This window comes from Capricornis sumatraensis, chromosome 2 (assembly GCF_032405125.1).
Source record: "Capricornis sumatraensis isolate serow.1 chromosome 2, serow.2, whole genome shotgun sequence".
NCBI lineage: Eukaryota > Metazoa > Chordata > Mammalia > Artiodactyla > Bovidae > Capricornis > Capricornis sumatraensis.
In genome coordinates this window covers 31,188,423-31,209,897 of record NC_091070.1, presented here as the reverse complement: position 1 = coordinate 31,209,897, position 21,475 = coordinate 31,188,423, and the positions used below count along the sequence as shown (strand labels likewise).

At 43.1% G+C, this 21,475-nt stretch overlaps 2 protein-coding genes across 2 annotated transcripts; both read right to left on the bottom strand.

Annotated features, from left to right (window-relative positions):
- Positions 1 to 2,570: 2,570 nt before the first annotated feature.
- GPR135 (G protein-coupled receptor 135) lies at positions 2,571 to 4,082 on the bottom strand. Its single transcript, XM_068963505.1, has one exon. It carries the CDS (start codon positions 4,080 to 4,082, stop codon positions 2,571 to 2,573), a length of 1,512 nt encoding a protein of 503 aa, XP_068819606.1.
- Positions 4,083 to 10,508: 6,426 nt separating this feature from the next.
- Positions 10,509 to 21,346, bottom strand: L3HYPDH (trans-L-3-hydroxyproline dehydratase). The gene is made up of 5 exons (XM_068966310.1): positions 20,839 to 21,346; positions 16,999 to 17,168; positions 14,400 to 14,522; positions 14,176 to 14,313; positions 10,509 to 10,634 (listed from the first exon to the last, which is right to left on the bottom strand). Exons 1-5 carry the CDS (start codon positions 21,344 to 21,346, stop codon positions 10,509 to 10,511), a joined length of 1,065 nt encoding a protein of 354 aa, XP_068822411.1.
- Positions 21,347 to 21,475: the final 129 nt, after the last annotated feature.

Genomic DNA, 21,475 nt, shown 5'->3' with positions numbered 1-21,475 from the left:
TTTTCTCTCTCCATTCTTACCCACCATTCCTCTTAGAACCACTAACAGAACAATCTCCTTCCCAAGCCATCCCCTTCCTAAAACGTCCTACGCCTGCCTACCAAGAGTTAGGGTGGGAATTCCTTCTCTGCTCACAGTCCTTCATGCCACCACCCTAGAGTGCCCAGTCTCATGGAATTTCCCCCCTCACTCATGAAGCAGGTTTATCTCATGTTATGTTTCTTTTTAAATGCCTTCCTTCAATTCTTCCTGCTGCTGCTGCTGCTAAGTCGCTTCAGTCATGTCCGACTCTGTGTGACCCCATAGACGGCAGCCCACCAGGCTCCCCTGTCCCTGGGATTCTCCCGGCAAGAACACTGGAGTGAGTTGCCATTTCCTTCTCCAATGCATGGAAGTGAAAAGTGAAAGTGAAGTCACTCAGTTGTGTCCAACTCTTCGCGATACCATGGACTGCAGCCTACCAGGCTCCTCCAGATATGGAATTTTCCAGGCAAGAGTACTGGAGTGGGGTGCCATTGCCTTCTCTGATTCTTCTTCCTAGGCAATACCTTATTTTGCAACATGTTTGCTCCTTCCCCTAAGATTTCTCTTTTTCTGCTACTATTCACAGTTGTTGAATTTCAATTTCCTCATTGGATGACTTTATCTTTTTCCTCTAAATACCAGACATGACTTCCATTTTCTCACAGTGTGAAAAATACATGACTACTTTTTTTTTTTCTGCCTTTAACAGGATATACCTGTTAAACGTGAGTTCAGCTGCACTTACTGTTATAGTAAGTGCTAAAGAGGAGAGGTGATCTCATCTACTCTGTACTACACTTAGTGTGGGAAGATATATACAGATAATTCATAAACTTCTGGTTGCATTATGCCTTGAGAAAGGGAAAAACATGAAAACATCTTTAGCTCTGACAAGAATCATATATTTCCATCTTTGATTACAAAATAATGACATATACCCATCAGTCACACACACAAAATTAAATACTAACAAAGATGTTTAAAGACTTTACAAGGGAAAAATGATGACCATTTCACATTAAAACCTTTTTAGGAAAGCTGAAGTTTCATATCTAGTTTAAAGTACTTATTCAATTAAGGCTGTGAAACACTGAAGAAAAGAGGAGTAAGATGGAAGAAAGGGTGAAAACACAAAAAACGTCTTTCAAAATTCTGAGCAAATGATTCTATGTACAGTGGCATTTAATAAGAGAAATTTCACCCATACAAATTCTGAATCGTGCTTTGAATTTTTTTAAAAAAAGCATCTTTGTTTTGCACCTTTCTGAAGGTATTTCCAGTGTGATTCAGGTACCCCTCTGACTTTATGCTTAAGTTATGAATACTCTATTACATATAATAATCTCACAGCCATTCTCCTTTTGAATAAAGATCACATTATTTTAGATGTCATGTCTATAAAGGAACTGTTTTTTTTAAACAAACATACCCAAGCTTCCAAATGTAGGAGAACATGTCGATCTTCTTGGAGAGGCTTATGCTCATTCCAAGAATGCATCCACTTCTCAAAATGTTTTTTGAATTCCTCTTTGGAATCATTTTTGATTAGCTGAAAGCTACGTAGGATAGCTAAGCCGATAACTTCATAGAGTTCCCCTATTATGTATATATGCATTATTCACATGATTCAATCAACTTGACTTCAAGTTACATTTTTGGCTGCATACAAAAATCAAATTTACTTCAAATGCAAAGACTTTCTACTATGAAAATCATTTAAGAATGTGAAAACTTTCTGAGAGTGGCACCTCTAAATCATTAGAAACAAAAATAGCAGGTTAGAGTAAAGGTCAAAGTCTCAAAGCTTCCAAGGCAAATATTTTGGGGGAGGAGGGTTGATGCTGCACACTAATTTCTAAATATAATCTCAAAATACTTTAAAAATTAGCCACATTTCTTTATGTTCATACTTCTGCTTGCCCCTGAAATGGTTGAATTTTATAGTAATAAACCACCTTCAAATTCCTAAAATGGTTTTAAATGGGATATGAATTTAAAATTTCCTACAAAGATTATGGGGTGGGGGTGGGAAGGAAATGCACCAAAGTGTGTAAAGCCAGATAAAATTTTCTACTCCTAACTTAAGCACCCTAGGCATGTGTCAGAGGTGCAGGTTCTAGAAATCTGAAGTTCCGTTGAATGCTGGTGATTTAGAGGGGCCTTCAAGCAGTCTTAAAGTCTTCATTCTTTCCTAGAACTCTATGTATTATGAATACCAGTCGCAATGAGTTTTTTGGTTTGTTTCACAGTGTGATTCCTGTAATATGAGCTTTTCAGTAATTGTGAATTTTATTTTTGTCATTTTGGGCACTAACAGTTCACAATGCTTGGTTGTGCGGTGTAAGATCGTTTTAATTTTTGCATTTTACATTCCTTTTGGCACTTCTGAAGGAAAGGACATTGTCTTGTTATGTTGTTTGGAGGGAAGGGGTAAGCCTTCCCCTCTTTTTTTTAAACGTTTGGCTTTATGAAATGCACGATTCTCCCCGTTAGTTAATCGAAGTGGGTGGAAATCTGCCTTCATAAGCTGTGCATCCCAACCCTCCTTAGAGGCTGGTATCCCCGGATTCAGATTGTTTAGCCGCTGCTGTCACAGGATCTGGTGGTCCCTCCCGGCAGAAAAGCACAACTGGATTTTTGCGAGCCCACATGGCCATATCCCCTGCCACCCCGCTGGTCGGGTTGGAAGAGGACATCGTGCTCCAGGCCCCCAGGCGGTTGGTATATCGGTTTCGAAGGGGATTGAGGCTTCCAGCCTGCAGAGCCCGGCCCTGGTTGGGCAGGAGAGCGTCCACGTTCCTAGTCCTGTAACCCTCTTCCCGGTTGCGCCCTAGGAGCATCGAAATGTTGGGGTTGCGAACGGCATAGATGACAGGGTTGATGGCCCCGTTGGCCCAGGTCAGCCAGACGGCCACCACGTTGAGGAGGGAGGGAGACTGCGTGGCCTGGGCCCGCCGGGTGGCGGCCAGCAGCACCAAGAAGCAGTAGGGCCCCCAGCAGCAGATGACGGACACGATCATGATGAGCACGGTGGTGGCCGTGCGCACGTCGCTGAAGAAGCGCAGCACGCGCGCATAGGTGGTCAGGGGCCGCACGCGCACGTCCGACAGGCGCACGGTCTTGCAGATGTGGTAGTGGCAGAAGCACATGAGTAGGAAGGGCAACAGGTAACAGGCCACCACCAACCCCACGCTGTAGGCCGCGCCCAGCTGCGCGGGGTCCGGAGACGTCCGGTAAAGGCAGCGGTGGAAGCTCTGCGCCGCCGCCGAGGCCTCCCGGGGCGCGAGGAGCAGCTCCCAGGGCAAGGAGAAGCCCAGAGCCGCCAGCCAGGCGCCGGCCAGCAGCTGCAGCGCCCGGCGGCGCCCGATCTTCTCCCGCGGCGGCCGCACGATGGCGCAGTAGCGGTCCAGAGAGATGAGGGCCACGCTGAGCGTGGACACGATGCCGAAGCACGAGCTGAAGAAGCGGCTGGCCGCGCAGAAACCGCTCCAGGGCCCCGCGGCGGCGGCGGAGGCGGCGGCGGCGGCGGCGGCGGGCGCCGGGCCCCCCGGCGGCGTGAAGAGGTCCAGGAAGGCGGCAGGCAGGCAGAGCAGCGCCGTGAGCAGATCCGACAGGGACAAGGACAGGATGAAGGCGTTGGTGACAGTGCGGAGCTGCCGGTGCTTCACGATGGCCCCCATCACCGCGCAGTTGCCCAGGCTAGACAGCAGGAAGATGAGCAGGAGGACCAGCGCCTGGGCCGCCACCGCCGCCCCGTGCGACAGCAGCGGCGCCGCCTCGGGGCCCAGCGGCGGCCTCCCCGCCGCCCCCGCCGCCCCGCGCCCGCCGAGGCCGCCGCCAGCCGCGGCGCCAGTGCTGTCGGCCCCGCTCACGTCGCTCCGGTTCCCCAGCGCCGCGGCCGCCGCGGTGCTGAAGGAAAGCACGGCCGCCGCCGTCGCCGCGGAGGAAGTCCCGCCAGGCGTGCCGGCCGGGGAGGGGGCGCCGGGGTGTGGGCTGCCCGAAAAGGCCGTGCTCACTGGCGGGCGGACCAGCGGCGGCGGCGGCGGCTGCTCCTCCATGGGGCCCCGCGGCGGCCGCAGGTCTGCTCATCCCGCACCAGCGGAGGAGGCCGCAAGCCCGAGGTGGCTCGGGGCCGGGCCGAGAGGCCTCTGCCGGGGGTCGCGCTCGGCCGGAGGGGTGACCGTCCCCCGAGACTCTCGGAGCCTTTGACGTGCGTTCCAGGCGTTGTCAAGGGAACCGCGTGTTTACGCAGGAGCGCGGGGCGGGCCGTGGGCCGAGAACCCTTGGCAAAGCATGTCCAGGACATTACTTCTCCCTAAGGTTTCGCGGCCAGGGTGGGTAGGCTTCAGAAAGTGCCAGGTGGAGCTCCTGGGGACCACTGCCGGCCAGATTAAAACGGGAGTGGCCCTCATATAGATGGCCAAATTCAATAGGGGTTCACTCTCACACTCTCTGGTTCCATATACATGTTCTACAGAGAGGTAGGGAGGGCAGAGGGGGTGGTTGCTTCCTGTGGGTGCTTCTGACATCTACAAGTAGGAAAGGAATCTAGAACCTGAAGTGGAAAAGTCTAAATTCGGAGATCTTAGGAGGGAGCATGAAAACAGGAGGGAGCAGGACTTAAACCAGGTATTCTCAAACATGAGCAGGCAAGAGTCACCTACAGCAGGGGTCTCCAACCCCCAGGCAACAGACCAGTAGAGGTCCCTGGCCTGTTCGAACCAGACTGCACAGCAGGAGGTGAGCAGGGGGTGACAGCTAAACCATGCCTCACCCAGCTCTGTCTGTGAGAAAATTGTCTTCCAGGAAACCAGTCCCTGGTGCCAAAAAGGTTGGGGACTGCTGACTTGGAAGGCTTGTTAAAACACAAGTGACTGGGTCCAACTTCAGGGGTTCAGATTCAATAGGTATGGGGTCCTGTCTGAAAATCTGCATTTCTAACAAGTTACTGGGTGTATGATATTGCTGGTCCAAGGACCAGGCTTTGAGAACCACTGATGTAGTAAGCTTATTAAAATGCAGTCACTGGCTGACTCCCAGGATTACTGAGGATGGGCCCAGGAATCTAAATCCTCAATGTGATTCTGATACAGGTGCTCTGAGGAGCTAGGATACGGATCCTGGAGAAGGGATGTCACCTTGTTTTCAAGGGCCTGGCCCTCAGGACTGTGACTGTCTCACATGTGTCAGGGAAGAGGGGAGAGTCACTGCTTCCTTGCCCTGCTTTCAGTCTTTGTCAGTTCTCTGGAAGGTGGTATGTTTTGAGATTAAGGTGCTGGAGTCACCACAGATGCAGCTCCAGGTATCTGGCAGGAAGATTTCAGGAACAGGAAGGGTCTGCCTGCTCAGGGAAGCTTGCATCTCAAGTTTCTGGGCATGGCATCGTACAGGGGAAAGTGTAATTAATAAACCCTTAGGTTCTCTAAAGCAGTGGTCTGCAAAGTGTGGACCCTGGACCAGCAGCATTGGCATGACCTGGGAACTTGTTAGAAATGCAAATTCTCAGGCCCTACCACAAATCTACTGAATCTGAGACTCTGCAGATGGAGCCCAGCTACCAGCCCTGCAAGTGATTCTGATGCAAGTTTGAGAAACACTGATCTAAAGAATGATTAGTATACTTTCAGGTCTCAGTATCAACAATATTAGTGTTTTGGGTGCTCATTTGGGTGGGGAAAAATATTCTACTGGAAATTTACAGTATAAATAAAGTTCATTTAAAGTGATAAAAGGGCTTCTCTGGTGGCTCCAATGTTAAAGAATCTGCCTGCAATGCGGTAGACTTGGGTTTGATCCCTGAGTCGGGAAGATCCTCTGGAGGAGGACATGGCAACCAACTCCAGTATTCTTGCCTGGAGAATCCCCACGGACAGAGAGGCCTGACAGGCTACAGCCCATGGGATCGCAAAGAATTGGACACAACTGAGCAACTAAACACAGCACAGCAGGGTGGTAAAATAAGACTCGCTGTCTTGGTCTCAGCATTACTGACATTTTGAGCCAGATAATTCTTTCTTGTGGAGGCTACCCTATGCATTGTAGGATGTTTAACAGTATTCCTAGTCGCTACCCATGAGATGGCAGTAGTGATAACTAAAAATGTCTTGAGACATTGCAAAATGTTGAGGAAGAGGGTGAGAGGGGGGCCAACCTCAGCTGAAAACCACTAAGACAAAAACATATAATAGATTACTTTTGTTTTCTTTTGAAAACCTCTGTACTAGGTTTTCAGAAACAAGGATCCCAGCCCAAAGAACCTTACAGTTTTAGGCAAACACAAGTATATTACAATGTCATAGATGTTTAAACATATAATGACTATAGGAAGAGTCTGGCAACTGGGAGACCAGTTAAGAAAAGGCATTGTAATAGCCCAGGAGAGAAATGACAAGAGTCTGAACTAAGCATTTACAGTAAAGGAGGGGAAGAGATTTTAAGGATTAGTGTCTGGATTGGGGTCTTTGGATATAAGCAATGAGGTTACTGTCTCATTTAAGCAAAAACAGAACTGGCTAGAAGAATAGGGGGAGTTCAAAAGGACAGTCTTAATTAATAGCTAACCCCAAGAGCAAGAGAAGTCAGGGCAACTCCACAGGTAGAGGAACTGAGAGCGATCTCTTTAGGGATCTGCAGGAATAAGTCTGCTACAACCATTTTTCAGACCTTATGTCATTTCTCGTAAGATCCCAGGTCTCGGTGGGGAGAGTCTGACTGGAGTACCCTTACCTGGCGGCCTCAGCAAGGTGACATGTGGGGGATGGATAGTTTCCCAAAGGAAAAGGAGAGTGTTGTTGATAAAAGAAGGGGAAAGGAATGGTACTGACCAAATCCACAGACATCCACCTCAGAGCATCAGCAGACGGGTCGAAAAAGCACAAAAAAGAAGCCGAGGATAGAACCCAAGTCCCTGGCTCCTATTCCCTGGAGCTCTACACCGAGGATATAGAGGTTCCTGCTCCAAAATGTACCACACTTGCCTGCCGGAAGCAAGCGCCAGTATCCACCATGGATTAAGTAAACCCTTGTTGTTCAGTTGCTCAGTCATGTCTGACTCTTTGCGACTCCATGGACTACAGGATACCAGGCTTCCCTGTCCTTCACCATCTCCCAGCGTTTGCTTAAAATCATGTCCATTAGGTCAGTGGTCCATCCATCTCATCCTCTGTCATCCCTTTCTCCTTCTGCCTTCAATCTTCCCCAGTATCAGGGTCTTTACCAATGAGTCAGCTCTTTGCATCACGTGGCCAAAGTACTGGAGCTTCAGCTTCAGCATCAGTCCTTCCAATGAATATTCAGGACAATTTCCTTTAGGATAGACTGGTTTGATCTCCTTGCTGTCCAAGGGACTCAAGAGTCTTCTCCAGCATCACAGTTCAAAAGTATCAATTCTTTGGTGCTCAGCCTTTTTTATTGTCCAGCTGTCATATCTGTACATGATTACTGGAAAAACCATAGCTTTGACTACATGGACCTTTGTAGGCAAAGTAATGAATCTGTTTTTTAACATATAAACCCGTGAGTGACCATTAAATCTAGGTTAGATCAAGCACAGCTTCCAATGAGTAATCAAGTCAAAATCAGACTGTAATAGTTGAGTAGCAAATGGAAGATGAAAAAATATACTAATGAGAAGAGAGTAAGGAATCTAGAAGCTTGACTATAAAAGGAAGGGAAAAGGGTGACAGGAGGCTGAAGAGAGAAGGTGGACAAGGGGTGTTTGTTTCATTTTGTTATGATGATACTTGGTAATAGCTTAGAGGGAGGAACCAGTGACAGGAAGGAGGTTGCTTGAAAGAGCTTAGTGATGAGGCAGGCCCCTTAGCAAGGAAGGGACGGGGGAGAAGTGAACAGTATTTAGAAGGCAGAATCAATAAGGCTTCATGACTGATTAGACAAGTGGAAGCAAGAGGAATAGCTGTTGATTTCCCTAGTGGTTTGACTCTGTGGAAGGCATGGTGAAATACAGAAGGAATGAATATTATTGCAAGGGTTTGGCTCTGGTTTTGATTAGAATGTAGGAATACTTAGGCATAAAAATACTTTATTTTTCAATGTTTAGGAAACAGAATATTTTTGTTGAAGTACTATATCATAAAACAAGTTCTGGCTGTCCTGTCTCAGAAGTGGAGGAAGTGTAGCAGGAAAACACTGGACCTGGAGCCAGCAGAGCTAGAATGATAGCCCCAAATGTGACCTGTTGTTGTTTAGTTGCTAAGTCATGCCTGACTTTTTTGCCACCCAGGCAAGAATACTGGAGTGGGTTGCCATTTCGCTCTCCAGGGGATCTTCCTGACCCAGGGATTAAACCCGTGTCTCCTGCATTGGAAGGCAGGTTCTTTACTAGGGAGCCACCAGGGAAGCCCCAGATGTGACCTTAGGAGAGTAATTTAACACATCTGACTTCCATTTCTCTCATATCCATAAATGAGATAAACACAGTGGCGTACCACGGGCGGGCAGAGGGAGTGCTAGCCAGGGTGCAGTTGATCAGAAGGTGCACTTTCTGTAGAGAATTTTGAAACAACAGTAAAACCTACTAAATATCAGTCTGCATTTTTTTAAAAATTAATGTGACTTGTGAAATTTAGAGAGAAAACAGTGGTTCTGTTTCTATTTTTCAAAAGTGTAACGGGCGAGGGAGGGGACATGTGTATGCCTTTGGCTGATTCATACTTATGTTTGGCAGAAACCAACACAATTCTGTAAAGCAATTATTCTTCAATTAAAAAATAAATACTTTTAAAAAAAGAAAAAAATGTTTCTCTGGCCAAAAAAAAAAAAAAGTAAAGAAAATCTCTTTAATCTGTAGAAAATTTCTTGGTCATAGTTAGTGTTTTTTTGGAGGTAAATGAATCCTTTATTACAAATTATAAGAGATAATGAGTGGAAAACATTAGTTTTTGTGTATTTAATAAGGAAATCAAGAACATTAACTTTATAGTCTTCATTTTGGATAGGTAATTCAGTCACAGACCTAATAACAGGATGTGTACAGACTTGCTGGATGACAGAGCCAGTTGAAATGAATTAATTACTTCACTGTATGCTAAGAAAGAGAAATACTACTACTTACGTCAAAAAAAGTTTACTGAATATTAAGAGAGTCACATGTTGATTAATTTTTAGTATTTCATTTTATAAAGTACTTCATTTTATAATAAAAATTTCATTTTTATTTCATTTTATAAAAGTTTACTGAATATTAAGAGAATCACATGTTGATTAATTTTTAGTATTTCATTTTATAATAATCAAACTTTAATTTTTTAACAGACTCACAGATAATTAACTAGCCAGAATGCTAACAGTTAACATTTCTTTCATGTTTTAAATTACCTAGCATGTAGTTCGGAGAAGGCGATGGCACCCCACTCTAGTACTCTTGCCTGGAAAATGCCATGGACAGAGGAGCCTGGAAGGCTGCAGTCCAAGGGGTTGCAAAGAGTTGGACACGACTGAGCGACTTCACTTTCACTTTTCACTTTCATGCACTGGAGAATGAAATGGCAACCCACTCCAGTGTTCTTGCCTGGAGAATCCCAGGGACGTGGGAGCCTGTTGGGCTGCCGTCTATGGGGTCGCACAGAGTCAGACACGACTGAAGTGACTTAGCAGCAGCAGCAGCAGCAGCAGCATGTATTTGGTAGAGTATGAGATTTGCCCCACTATAGAGATTCACTGATTGATTCCGACTGTATACCTATACTTAAATAATGCAATAAACAACCCTTTTATAAGAGCCTTAATGATATATCAGAAGTCTAATTCTTGGTCTTCTCTCAAGTTCATGGGGATAGGAGCTGGTCTTTGCAGCTTAGAGGACATCCCAGCAGCAGCTATAACAACTTCCACCCAAAGAAGCTGACCACGCCCCTCCTTCCCAGTTTATGACTGCTGAGTGTTGAGGACTTTATAATAATATATCTCCCTTACATCGTGCTTAGAGAGAGGGCAGGTACTGTGTGCTCAGTCATGTCTGACTCTTTGCGACCCCATAGTCTAAAGCCCACTAGGCCTCCCTGTCCATGGAATTTTCCAGGCAAGCATACTGGAGTGGATTGCCATTTCCTTCTCCAGAGAGAGGGCATGATTGTACTCAAAAACTGGAAGACTAAAATAATGAACTTGTAAGACCCATTGTTGTGAGGGCTACAATTCAAGCTTAGAGCATTTAAAACAAAATATCACAGTGACTACCACAGAGTAATAAGAACTAAGTAAGAAGAACTAAGGTTTTAATTTTACCTGATGTGTTAATAATTAGAAAAGTATTCTGCATTTTGGATACTTTATATTCTGTAAGTGATAGTTATACCAATATACATGTACAAACTGAGGAATAATGACTTTATATTTAGCCACAGTATTTTAGAATCTCAGTTGGTTTACATGTACAATTTGGATATAGTTTTCCACATAATTTAGAGAAAAATAACTGATGATAACAATTTCTAGAAAAAGAAAGCCCTTACAAGCCATAGAAGTTATTTGAGAAGAAATCCATCCCTCAGTGGGTCATCATCTTCTACTATAAAACTTGCGGTACCTGTGTAATGCGCTTGTCCGGATACTTCCACTATGACAGCTTTAAAATCACCACATTTTGCTTCCTGAAAAAAGATGATGAAAGGAGAATATCAAGGTATTGCCCGCATAGTTTACCTAGCCTAAAAGTTGTATTCTCAAATTTTATCATTTTAAAGAAAATCCCAGAGTTAAGTGGGCCTCCCCAGTGGCTCAGTGGTAAAGAAACCACCTGCGGTACAGGAGACACAGGAGACGTGGGTTTGATCCCCGGGTCAGGAAGACCCCCTGGAGGAGGGCATGGAAACCCACTCCAGTATTCTTGCCTGGAGCATCCCATCAACAGAGGAGCCTGGTGGGCTATATATAGTTCATAGGGTCGAAAAGAGTTGGATGCAACTGAGTACAGCGATCATATAGGCAACTGGGAGGCTTTTAAGGTAAGTGACTGTATTCATGTTTTTAGATTAAGTTTAGCTGTAAAGTGGGGAACTAATTGGGGAAAAGAGAGACTAGAAACTCAGCAACCTGTTAAGAGGCAACTTTAATTCATCAATTAAATCTAGAGACAGGAGGACAGTTTTTAGTGAGAATGCAGAACAAAATATAGAGATACTTTGGAGGCAGAACTGATAGACCTGGGGGCTGATGTACACAGGTGGTGAGAACAGAGATGAGTTAAATATGACCACAGTGTCTAGCCTGGAAGTGCAGCTACACCACCAAGATGGGGAATGAGATAGGAAAGAACATATTTAGGAAGGAAGAACTTTTTAATGAGTTGAGGTATCTCTGAGACAATCATCTTGAAATAAGTTTAGTGGGCAGTGTTAGACTCGGGAGAGAGGCACAGATAAGCATGGTAGGAATGAAAATCTGGGTGGTTGAGAATAGAGTTCATTCTCACATGGGTGAAACTGCCCATCTGCATCAAATGTTTTGCCTAAGAGCAAGAAAATATGGTGTTTAACAGTACAGGGTCTGCTCAGAGAGACCCATCTTCATAGCCTGGCTCTGCTGTCTGTTTGACCTCTGCAAAGTATCTAAACTCTAAATTTTCACTGGATTCTTGTGAGAATTACATGAGATGGTATATATGAAATGATGAGCTTAGAAATTAACACGTAGTGAATAATTAACACGCACCCAATAAATGTTGACAATTACTATTTTATCTAAAATCTCAGACTTGAAGACAAAGTATTTCAAATTTCTGCATATAGCATGGTATTCCATTAAGATTACTGTATTGTGTAGAAATACCTAACTTAGAAAAAATTCAGTATTCAGAAAAACAAAACTTTAAAACCGCTATATTAGATTTAAAATCTTTATTAGGATAAATCACTTGCTATATTAAAGGACTCTTTGTGAGTATATTAATTTACCAGATGCAATTTAATCATACTATAGTAGATTTCACTTACTACTGTGAGTAAATTCATTAATTAGCTCTGCTAGCACATTTAAAATTTGATTACATTATATTAATAAGGGGTGCCCAGGTGGCACCAGTGGTAAAAACTCGGTTGCCAATGCAGGAGACTTAAGAGACCTGGATTGGATCCCTGGGTTGGGAAGATCCTCTGGAGAAGGAAACGGCAACCCACCCCAGTATTCTTGCCTGGAGAATCCTATGGACAGAGGACTCTGGTGGGCTAAAGTCCATGGGGTCTCAAAGGGTTGGACATGACTGAAGATACTTAGCACTATGTTAATAAGAACTCTACTTTCCACAACTTTTCAGCACTTTCACATCTTACTATATAAAATGGAATATTCCTATAGAATAAAAACAAAGTTGTGTCTGACTCTTTGTGACCACGTGGACTGTAGCCCACCAGGCTCCTCTGCCCATGGGACTCTCCAGGCAAGAGTACTGGAGGGGGTTGCCATTTCCTTCTCCAGGGGATCTTCCCGACCCAGGGATCCAACCCAGGTCTCCTGCATTGCAGGCAGATGCTTTAACCTCTGAGCCACCAGGGAAGTTAAACCTAGTTTAATGGTTCTCAAACATTTTGGTCTCAGGATCCCTTTATACCCTAAGATTTGAGGACACCACCAGCCATTACCTTAATACAAAAACCAGACAAAGACACTAAAAAAGTAGAAAATTTGGGTCAGTATCTTTGATGAATATAGTGGCCAAAAACCTCAACAAACCAATCCAACAATACAAAAAAAAAAAAAAAGATCATATACCATGATAATGCTGGATTTATACCAGGGTCACAAGGATGGTTCAACATACACAAATCAATCAATGTGATACACTACATTAACAAAAGGAAAGACAAAAACCACATAATCATCTCAATAGATGCAGAAAAAGCATCTCAGAATATTAAACATCCATTCATAATTAAAAATGTTCATCAAAGTGGGTATAGTGAGAACATATCAGCATAATAAGGACCATTTATGACAAACCTGCAGCCAATATAATACTCCATGGTGAAAAGCTGAAAGCCTTCCCAGTAAATTCAGAAACAAGACAAGGTTGCCCATTTATGCTACTTCTGTTTAGCCTAGTATCAGAAATCCTAGCCATAGCAATCAGATATGAAAAAATATATATCCAAATTGGGAAGGAAGAGGTAAGCTGTCACTATTTGCAGATGACATGATACTCTATTTAGAGAACCCTAAAGTCTCCACTCTAAAACTATTGGCACTAATAAAGTTCTAAGTTGCAAGATATAAGACTAATATACAGAAATCTGTCACATTTCTACACACTAGTAATGAAATATCAGAAAAAGTAAAAAAAAAAAAAAAATCTCATTTAAAACTGGGTCAAAAAATACCTAGGAATAAACTTAACCAAGGAGGTGAAAGACCTATATACTGAAAACTATAACACACGGATTAAAGAAACTGAAGATGATGTAAAGAAACAAAAAGATATTCCATGCTCTTGGACTGGAAAACATAATATTATTAAAACGGCCATACTACCCAAAGCAATGTACAGATTTAATGCAATCTCTATCAAAATACTAGGCCATTTTTTACAGAACCAGAACAAACAATGCTAAAATGAATATGGACCTCAAAGAGTTTTTTAGGTTATATCAATTAATATTTTCTATATTGGAAATTAAGCATATTTGTTCATTAATTCATTTATAAATAGTAAATCTGTTGCATGTTGTAATAAACAAATTTTTGTGAAAATAGCTACCTCTTCCAACAAAAAAAATGTAATGAGAAACAGCATTTTTTACATTTTAACAAACCTCTTTAATGTCTGGCTTAACTAAAGGCAGCTAGATTCTCATTGTTGCTTCTGCATTCAATCAGTTAAGATACCACATACCATGTAGCTCCTGGAAAATTCCACTGTACGTTTGTGAAATGATGAAAGTGAAGAGCGAGCAGCATCTCAGTATTATTATGAATATAGCTTTGACCTTGTGGACCCATGGATAGGACCCCAAGGTCCTTTCCATACTTTGAAAACCAGTATCCTAGTTGAACAGAAGTTTTTTCAGTCTTGTGTCCTTTGTCAGTCCTTTTGCAGTCCTCTTCTAAGAGCTTAATGAAGAAACTTATCTAACATCCAACTCAGGTCTCCAGAATCAAAAGTAAGATATTTACAGACAAGAAGCTACAGGGACCACTCACCCTCACAGCCTTCCCTGTGAATACTGAGCCAGTTGCACTGCTTTTAAAGGTTCTGGTCTGGTTCAGTTCTAGAAGCCCTTTGTGATATTGAAGGGCAATTCGGGCTGTCACTCCTGAGCCGGTTGGACTTCTGTCAACCTGTTTCAGAATAAATGAAGATAGTGTTCACAGTGTTCTAGTTCCATGTTACCTGGCTGTGTGCCTAAAAATCCCAGCTTTAATACCTGTTCATCTGCAAACACACAGATATTGGTGGTTGGTTCCTCATTGTAAGTGTCTTTTCCATCTGTTAATATAGTTCCATATAGAAAAGCAAGGTCTTCGCTGTCAGGATGATTAATTTTAAACTGTAAATAAAATAATTAACAACCACATGTAAAACAAATATTTTCATTCAAATTTATCTTTTAAATAACAGATATGGGGTACTCTTAGATATAATTTTTCCATCTTTATCATTTTAAAAAATATTTTTGGGGTCACAACACTAAATATTGATTTTAGAAATTACATATTTTTCTAGATGAATAAAGATACTTTTGTTGGAAGTTATGATTCTTACACTTTGAGCCCTTTCTAAGGGAGTCATCCTGCACATATCTTCTACTAAAGGAACAGCCGTATTTTATACACTTAACCCCCAAACATATGCACTCTTTGAAGCACTGACCTCAGCATTGACCCCAGGACAGTCAATTCACAGGCCAGCCATGGCTGATCAAACAGGAAGAGAAAGGCAATCCTTATCTCACCCTATGGAACTTGAAGAGAATAATGCAGAAAAGTCAAGCAATGAGTATCTAGAGCTGAAATTAATAACACAGATAAACACAAGAACTATAAGAGGCCATGAGCAAGCAAAAAGTATAAGGTTGCAGAAGCTATTAGGTTAAGAGAACCAATTGGATGGGGGCAAAAAAGGCTTATTATAAAGGACTGAAGTCAGTATCATTAAAAAAACAGCAGGTACACACAGAAGCAAGCAATGGCAGGGAAGCTAAGTCACATGAGCAGTAAAGCTTGGTCAGGCTCAAATGTGCAATGCTTCCTATTCTTCTTGGGAGGTCTGGTGGTTTAACTTCTGGATTTCTGTAACGTCTGTTAGCCTGGCCAAAATGACTATAATCTTACTTCTATTGTATCCCGATGGTTAGTACATTCCCCTACCACTTACCTATCATTTAAAGCAGCTGAAGAGATATGGAGTCTTAAAATCCAAGGAGTCCATCTATAACCCAGTTAAAGAAGCCTGCATATTGGACCTTTGTTCTCCATCCCCTTAAAGCCCCCATGCCCGGCTCCAGTACATCACACTGCACACAGGGATGCTGCCCCCACTAAACTGAGCTCCTTGAAGGTGCTGGGGTTTGTTCTTTCTCTGGTCTCCAGCATCTAACATAGTATCTGACATACAATAAGTCCTTGGTAGACGTTTGTTAAAAGGATAGGGACAAATTTATATTACATCTACTTTAGCCCCCTTCCCTCCCAAATGGCCTTTGCCTACATCTGCATAAGCAGCATGAGTGGTCAGCAATTCACAAAGTAGACCTACTGGCTGCTTCATCACTGACAGAACCTCTCATATTTTCCTCAGAACCCTTCCTCCCTCAAAGTCCACCCCTCACCACCTTAGTGAGACGTTCCAGCTTTAATGAGAAGTTCAAACTTCCTCCTTCTATTAAGAAAACAATGCCTTTTCCTCTTGATTTATTAAAAAATAAGGTCAAATTATTTTGCGTCAAATTGTTAACTCAAACTATTAGCTGCCTTCTAACTGGAACAGAAAACAGATGTTAAGTCCAGAGTTTTAGAAGTTTTTATGATAAAATAATTCTACATATTTGTATTGGAAGTCCTGGAAAAATGATAATTTAGAACAGGGTTATAGTATATATTTTCATTTTGCTATTTAGGTTATAAAGTTATAGGTTATTATGTTAAATTAGAGCCTCAGATATGTTAAATAGGCCTTAAATAATTATTAGTAGAAGTATTCTAGATTCTGTCTTTTCTAAGTTATTTTTTACTTAGAATGACAATTAAATTTTCATATGCTAAAACATTCAAGTATGTATATGAGTTTTATATATTGGACCCAATTAGGTAAAATGTCAGACTTGTGCTAGAAGTGAAAGAATATTCTAGAATTTCTTATTATCTAAACTGATTTTATAACAACAGTTTTCCCAAGTCAAACTGGAGTTACTTGAGGTATTACTTGGAGTTATTACTTCTCAGGAATATAGAAAAAAATTCACTAACTAGGAATTAATATTCTCTGTGAAATAAGAGAAATTCTGATCAAATTTAATGAAATCTATTTTGTAAGCTATATTTGACATTCATTATTTTCAGTTTTGCAGAATGACCACGTATATCAAAAGCATTTCAAAGTGTAATATTATCTATTTTCTATTTGTTTAAATAACCACAAATTACATTATTACTTATTCTTAAAGTTAACAGTTGTCATTTGTTGAACATTTACTATGGCGAAGGCACTATTCTAAGTCCTTTACACATACTGACTTACTCTTACAACTCCCTATGAAGCACCAATTTCATAATTTCCATTTACAGACAGGAAAACTGAGGCACATGGAGGCAATGTAACTGGTTCAAGGTTACAAAAGTTACAAATGGCAAATCTACAACACCCAGGTAGTCTTGCTCTAGAGTGTAAGATTACAACCAGCACCCTATTCTTAGTACGACTAGTAATCTAAACGTAGAGATGTTTAACTTCTGTAGACATGTCATTTATATTTCCTTCATGTCACAGAGGAGGCTCTCAGCTATGACAGCAGCATCGGTACTGACCTGAGCCTTCACTGCTTCTGTCACTGCACTTGCTGCAGCCACGAGGTCCCATGTCTTTGCAGAACAAACATCGAGTCCTAACTTTTCAGCACTAACAAATGCATAAAATGCACCACCATATGCGACGTCCACCACCACCTTTCCATGACCAGGAACATCCACCAGGAAATCTAAAAGAGATGTGTTTGAAAATAAGTTTGTTTTTAGTATTTCAGCAATAAAATTCACATCATTTTAAATTCATGTGTATTTTCTGGGGGTGGGGGGAGGCGAAGAGTACTTTTTCCTGTCTTAGGAATGCAGCAAAAATCAATTTTGAAAATGAATGTGCATCAAGTAAATAATAACAGACCTTTAGCTAAGTACATCTATTTTTAACTTCAATGAGGTTCACGTAAGTTTTAGAACATCTGAATGTTCTAAATGTTTTTCCTAAATCATAGTTACATATTTTGTTAACTATTCTGAAGATCTTTTCTAGAAAACATCATTGAAGCAGAGAGAGAGAGGAAACTCTGGGCTATAAATGTGTGAAAACTATGAAGAAAAATGTAGGTCCCTCTCATACTATTGGGAATGGTTTAAAACTGTGAGGATTTTGAATCCTATTCACAAACTGGTTTTCTTCAGCTATAACGTCAAAACAAAATGAAAAAAAAAGTTTCAGATACTTATTTATCTAGAAATTTTCATCTCAAGGAAGTATCCTGCAGGCAATATCCAGAATAAAGCCATTATAGAATCACTGGCCTTTACAGTATCATTTTGCATCAGGGTTTTTATTTGGGTATTTTAAGTCCCTGACATACCCCAGATTTCACCTGAACTGCAGTTGTTTGAAATCCTGAATTTGTATTTCCAAAGGAATGGGGCTGGTGATATTTGGGGACATTAAAACTGTTGACCTTTCTTTGCATTTTCTTCTCTTTCTCCTCCCTAAGTCAAATAGGCTTAATGATCACTGCCTCTAGGGGAGGCATACAGCAGGACAGAAAGCAGGTCTTTCTGTTTTTGGTTCATAGAGACCTAAGTTATCAGGGGAAGATTTGTTGGCAGAGGAGTGTCCCAAAGGAAGAATAGTCCTCCTGGTCAGTAGAGAAATTTCCTCTAGGCCAAGAAAAGAGATTGAAGGTTCTGACTGCAGACCTGTGTGGTCTTTCCCACAGCACAGCGAGGAGGCTAAGGGATGTGGCAGAGATAGCAACAGGAAGAGGGAGGAGGAGACAGAGGCAGGGGCCACTGGATGGGGTAGATGATGTTTCCCTGGTTAACTATGCAAGTGGTTAAGGCCCTTGTCTCCAAGATGGAACTTTTAAGAAACCTTTGCTCAAACATATATCAGAAAAGGGCCCATAGAAGGATGAGGCAAAGTCAACCAACAGGGTAAAGGGGTCTCAATTTAGAAATTAAGTTGTATAAAGTAAAATAGGTCTTATACTCCTTGGTTTGTACAGTGAGTCATAGAAAGACATCAGGGAGCTATCAGTTTCAGAGAAGAATCACAGAATCCTTTTAATACATAATGTGTCAGAGCAAATTTATAATCAAGAGTAAAATATGTCAGTGGAACTTAACAGCAAAAGAGAAAAATGTTTTATCTTGATGTTGATGCAACATGCAAAGCAGGTTTAATGAGAGGAGACTGAGGAAATAGATGGAGATGAGGGACTGCCAGAATGGGGAAAGCTAAGTGTGGCCTTGGAGTCCTCATGTAAAAAATGGAATTGTTTCCTTCCGAAGAGGATTGTTTAGAGAATTTCATGTGATAATGTGTGGGGAATGCTTGGCAGATTAGGAATGCAATAAATATCAATATGAAAGCCCAAGTTTAACTTCCAGCAGGAATAGGGCTCTTACAAGGACCAATGAACATATTCTGCTCTGAGTTTCATTTATTTACTCAAAAACATTCACTGACTGCATACTGTTCTAATACTTAAATACAGTGATGAAAATTAGTTTTCACTTTAGCTGGGTGGCATAGCAATGAACTCAGCAACTCTGAGGTGGGGACTATTGTTATCGTCTCTTTATAGATGACACTGAGGCATGGAATCCCTTCCACAAGGTTACAGAGATGGGAAGGGGCAAAGCAACGGTCTTGAACACTATCGGTCTGCCCTTCAAGCAACTTTCAAAGTAGAGAATTTAAGGATTTCATTTTCTTAATGATTCAAAGTGACCATAAATGCCCACTGATTATTTTATGGTCACACAAGGATGCTTTCAGGAACTACTGTGCTTGCCGTATTGGCTGCTCCAAACTATAATGTACACAGCTGGTGATCCTACTGCCAGCTGTCATTTCCCACAAAATCTAGAGTGCTTTTAATCTGCTGCTGGGGTGGCCTGGCGGTTGGTCGGGGGTGGGGGAGTCAGGTAACCAGGCCAGTTAACAGTTGAGGTTTTTTAAGATGCAACCCTAACATAAATTCTCATCTCCCTTATGTGCCCTCCCAATTCGATGTGACACCATTTCTTTTGGGCAAATGGTATCAGTTTTTACTAACTTGTGTGTTTCAGCTGCCTGAGACTGTTCTAAGTCTCTCGAACACCTGGGCTATTACTGCATCGTTCATAACATTCATAAACAGATTAATTGGGAACCCCAATCCATCCGGAGGCTCAAGATTAAATTAACAGAATGATTTGCATGGCTTGAAGTCTTTGAAGAAAAGGAGTGCTAACCCTATACCTGTATGACTAAATTAGCACCCAGCTCAGTTCTAATCAGACTACTAAAGCCTCCTCTGATAGAATTCAGCCTTCACTGATAGGATTATTTAAGGATCTCCCTCTTTGTAAGGATTATAATTACATTGTTTAGCATCACATACAGGCTCTGTACTAGAGAACCCACCAAAACCTTTTCAAGGTTATGCACTCCTAAAGAACTAGCAACCTGATACATTCCACAGTCTTTGTATCTCTGTTGCTGCTGCCGCTAAGTCATTTTTTAAACTTCTAGGTACCTTGCATTCCCATATACAAAATCCTCAAAAAAACTCAACTGAGATAAAAATGAAGACACAGTAGGAATGGAAAGCGAATGAGGCTGCATAGCTTTAAAGAGGAGTCAGGATTTGGACCCAGACACTTTTTCCTGTTATTAAAAAGTAAGAGCAGCAACAGCTGTATATTCTTGAAAAGATTTAATTCTTCCTCCAAGAAGTGGGGAAGACACTTTTTACAGATGAGCTCCAGCAACCTGTGTTTACTAACTTGTCAGGGGTCGATAACGTGCTCAGCAAGCATATTCTGAGCCATCCTGGAGCCCAGTACGTGGTTGCTCTTTGCACTTTCCTTGACCCTAGTGGACCCTGGTTTATCCAACTGCAAAATCTTCTGGAATGCCTGAGAGAGGGGCACGAAGCGTTGAGTAAGGGAAACACGTAATTCTGTACTCCTCGAGGCTCTCCCTTAATCACAGATGGACACGTCTGCGAGATAATCAATATGAGTATTGTTGTTGAATGGCTAAGTCGTGCCCCACTCTTTGCGACTCCATGGACTGCAGCCTGCCAGGCTTCTCTGTCCATGGGGTTTCCCAGACAAGAATACCGGCCTGAGCTGCTGTTACCTTCTCCAGGGGATCTTCCCAACCTAGCTTCCTGTCTTCCGCACTGGCAGGTGGAGTCTCTGCTGCTGAGCCACTAGAGAAGCCCCAATCAAATAGCACGCACCACACAAATTCACAAGGCTAAGATGTTGACATACACTTGCAGGCATTTACAATTACCTTCTGTTTGATTGTAAAAGCTTGTGGGGTGGGTTAGTTGCGCTCGTGGGCTCCAGGCCACAGAGACAGTTAGTGTAATTAGTTAGGGTCCTGCAGGTTACCTGTGGCCAGCACGAAGGCCGGGACACTGTGGAAGCGCACCGGGCCACGACTGCGGCCGCCCTCGCACTCCACGAAGGCGGCCACCAGCCCGCACGGGCAATGGATGTTGACCAGTGCCTCTTGGGCGTCGGATGGAGGCGCCGGCACCAGCCCGAAGTCGAGCGCAAAGCGGCCCAGCGCCAGCACAGCGTGGCCGCACATAGAACTGTAGCCCTCGTTGTTCAGGAACAGGACGCCCAGGTGCGCGTCGGGCAGCTCGCTCGGCACCAGCACAGCTCCGTACATGTCCCGGTGCCCCCGGGGTTCGAACATGAGCCGTCGCCGCACATGGTCAAGGTGCTGGCGCATGTAGCGCCGCTTGGCCAGCAGCGTGGGGCCGACCACCTCCGGACACCCCGCCAGCACAATGCGCAGGGGCTCGCCGCCTGTGTGCATGTCCACCACCGACAGCGCCGGCGTCCCCGGGTCATGTGGAGGCGTCCAGGGCACAGTCAGCGGGCCCGACATAGTCTGCCTCCGGGAGAGAACTCCACCGCCACGCAGACACGCGCTTCACGCTGCGAACCCACCCGCTCCCCGCACGCTAGAGAGGCAGGCTTGTCGGCGGCTCAGGGGGCGGGGCCTCCGAGCCCAGAC

Coding starts and splice junctions, on each gene's coding strand:
- GPR135 (XM_068963505.1), bottom strand. CDS start 4,082: ATGGAGGAGCAGCCGCCGCCGCCGCCGCTGGTCCGCCCGCCAGTGAGC.
- L3HYPDH (XM_068966310.1), bottom strand. CDS start 21,346: ATGTCGGGCCCGCTGACTGTGCCCTGGACGCCTCCACATGACCCGGGG. Junction 17,169..20,838: donor GGCCTTCGTGCTGGCCACAG/GTAACCTGCAGG, acceptor CATCTCTTTTAG/ATTTCCTGGTGGATGTTCCT. Junction 10,635..14,175: donor TCACAGGGAAGGCTGTGAGG/GTGAGTGGTCCC, acceptor ATCTTTTTTCAG/GAAGCAAAATGTGGTGATTT.